The sequence below is a fragment of the Mesitornis unicolor genome, unplaced genomic scaffold, assembly GCF_000695765.1.
Source record: "Mesitornis unicolor isolate BGI_N332 unplaced genomic scaffold, ASM69576v1 scaffold8831, whole genome shotgun sequence".
Taxonomy (NCBI): domain Eukaryota; kingdom Metazoa; phylum Chordata; class Aves; order Mesitornithiformes; family Mesitornithidae; genus Mesitornis; species Mesitornis unicolor.
The window spans coordinates 23611-25817 of record NW_010161653.1 but is presented as its reverse complement, the minus strand read 5'-3'; the positions used below and the strand labels follow the sequence as shown (position 1 = coordinate 25817).

Here is a 2207-nt window from a genome sequence, read left to right as displayed (position 1 = left end):
TGTTGCTCTCGGCATGCACAGATGGATGGAGCAGGGCAGCCGGAGGATGGGGGTGTTGGAGCAGGGAGCAGCCCCAGCCAATTCCTTACCTCCGAGTGAGCCTTGATGATGTGGTACTTGACCCCACTCTCGGAGCTGAACTCCTTCTGGCACAGCAGGCAGCGGTACTTGCCCACCAAGTGGTCCCCCTGCAAGACAGAGCATCCTCCTGCAGCCCCAGGCAGGACAAAACACACCCGGAGGGGTGGCTCCCCCCACCCTGCTCCATCCCTGCACCGAAGCATCGGGTCCTACAAGTTCAGAGGGCAGCGAGCAGCTGGCTTTGCCGCCTGTGCATCCCCAGCACTGGTTGTCAAGTCACCACCAACACCGTGTGTGTCTCCAGGCGTGCGGGGGGTCGGCGGGGCCAATCACCCCATTTCCTCACTGTCAGCAGATCTGTGATCTCCTGGGACTGAAGAACCATCTAATTTATGTCCAACAGACTCACCTAATTTTCCTTTTACGCTGTCAAAGAGACACAGCGACTGCAGGATTTCTGTCATTAGAGCCCTTGTGGGGATGACTGATCTCCCGGCTGCGCCGCGGTTCACGGCCCAGGGGAGATAATGTGCTCTCTATTGACGAGGGGTTTATGGATGGGCCCCTCCAGGCGATACAAACGCTCCCTGGGAATTTCTCCATAGCTGGTTCCGTGCTGTAAATCTGGAGTAAGACAGGTCTTTCATTTCAGGGATAGGCAGGACACGGGCAGGCCTGGCCCCACTGCTGCCTGGCTTCAGAAACACTCATGAAAAAATCACCTTGGAGCATCAATCCCCGCTGAGGACGGGGTGCTGCCTGGGAGCATCCTCCGCTCTCGGTGAGGCTTGATGTATTTCAACCAGCTCTGCAGGATTCCACAGCAGAAATCACAGGCCAGCTCTGGAGGGGTTGGGATTTACGCCAGATTTGATCTAGATCTATTGCAAAGCTCAATCCTCTGTAAGGGCAAGAGTCCTGCTGACAGCAGTGTGTGGGGGACACGAAGCCGCAAACTCCCCCAGCGCTGACCCCCAGCACCCGGCCCCAGCTACGCCGGACTCGCCAGACCTGGAGGGTGCAGCTCTGCGGTTGAAGAAAATGCTCATGCAAACGCCTGTCTGCTTTCTGTGCACAAAAACCAGCCAGAAAACCGCTCCATTTTCTCTCAGTGTTTGCTGGTGGGCTGCCCGGTGCTGCAGGCTAGCAAATGAACTGTCATAGTCTCCTGTGTTTGCACTTTTATCCTGCATAAATAAAGCTTCTTCTGCCGGATCTCTGCAGCCCATTTTCTAAATGATCTCATTAGGGGTTGATGTTCCAGCGAGTGCTGGAGGAGCGCGGGAGTTTGTGTTTTTAATAACCACGGGGTATGGATTGGAGCTGCCTCCTGGAAGTTCCATTCAATGGAAGTGGCAGCTGGAAATGTTTCAGGGTATAAAGCTTTACCAGCTCTTATACAGTTTCAATTTGGGGGACCTACACTGAGCTCCCAATCCCTCCCCTGTGGCAGCTGCAGGCCACCGGAGCTCGCTGCTGCTCTATCAAGTGAGAGGGACTGGTCACAGACTGGCCACCTCTCCCAGACACAGCTCCATCCCCAGGAGGCACCGCAGCAGTGTCCCTCCTGCTGGGCTTCCAGAGGGGCTGCAGGGCTGTCCAGATCAATGGAGAAAGAGCTCTCATCCCCATCTGCCTCAGGAAACATTCAGCTTCAATGCCCAGCTGTCCGTTCCCAAGCTGCTATGGTTGATGCGTGCCTGTGTGTGAGGTGCTGGTCACGCTGGGCTCACCAATGACTTGGGAGCTGCAGGAACCAAGCTGGGCAGGCGATGCCGAGGTGGGAGGATGTGAGGCAGGTTCTTGTTCTTGCTACCTCATCTCCAAGCCACTTGGTGTGTCAGAGGTCTGGGCTCTGGGTGAGACATTGGCACTGCAAGACCTCTCCTCCAGGGCTGGGGCTGGAGCTAAATCCCCTCTGTGGCATTTGCTCAGCTCCAGCCTCTCCACCTTCGGCCGCTTGTGGCCATGGATTCGATCCTGCCCAGGAGGACGGTGCTGAGGGCAAATGGCTGGACCGGGCTGGTGTGACAATGGGCTGAGCAGTGACAGCTCAATGGGCCCTCCCAGTGGCCACAATCCTTTAACCCCTGTCATTGTCCCTTGACCTGCTGCTTCCCCACCCT

The 2207-nt window shown here is 56.7% G+C and overlaps 1 protein-coding gene across 1 annotated transcript in view; it reads right to left on the bottom strand.

The window, feature by feature from the left end:
* Positions 1-89: 89 nt before the first annotated feature.
* ZNF512B (zinc finger protein 512B) overlaps positions 90-2207 on the bottom strand; it is a gene marked incomplete at its 3' end in the record, with an annotated part of 21868 nt that continues 19750 nt past the window's right edge. The window contains 1 exon segment of the mRNA XM_010193396.1: positions 90-188. Coding sequence (XP_010191698.1) covers positions 90-188 — 99 coding nt within the window.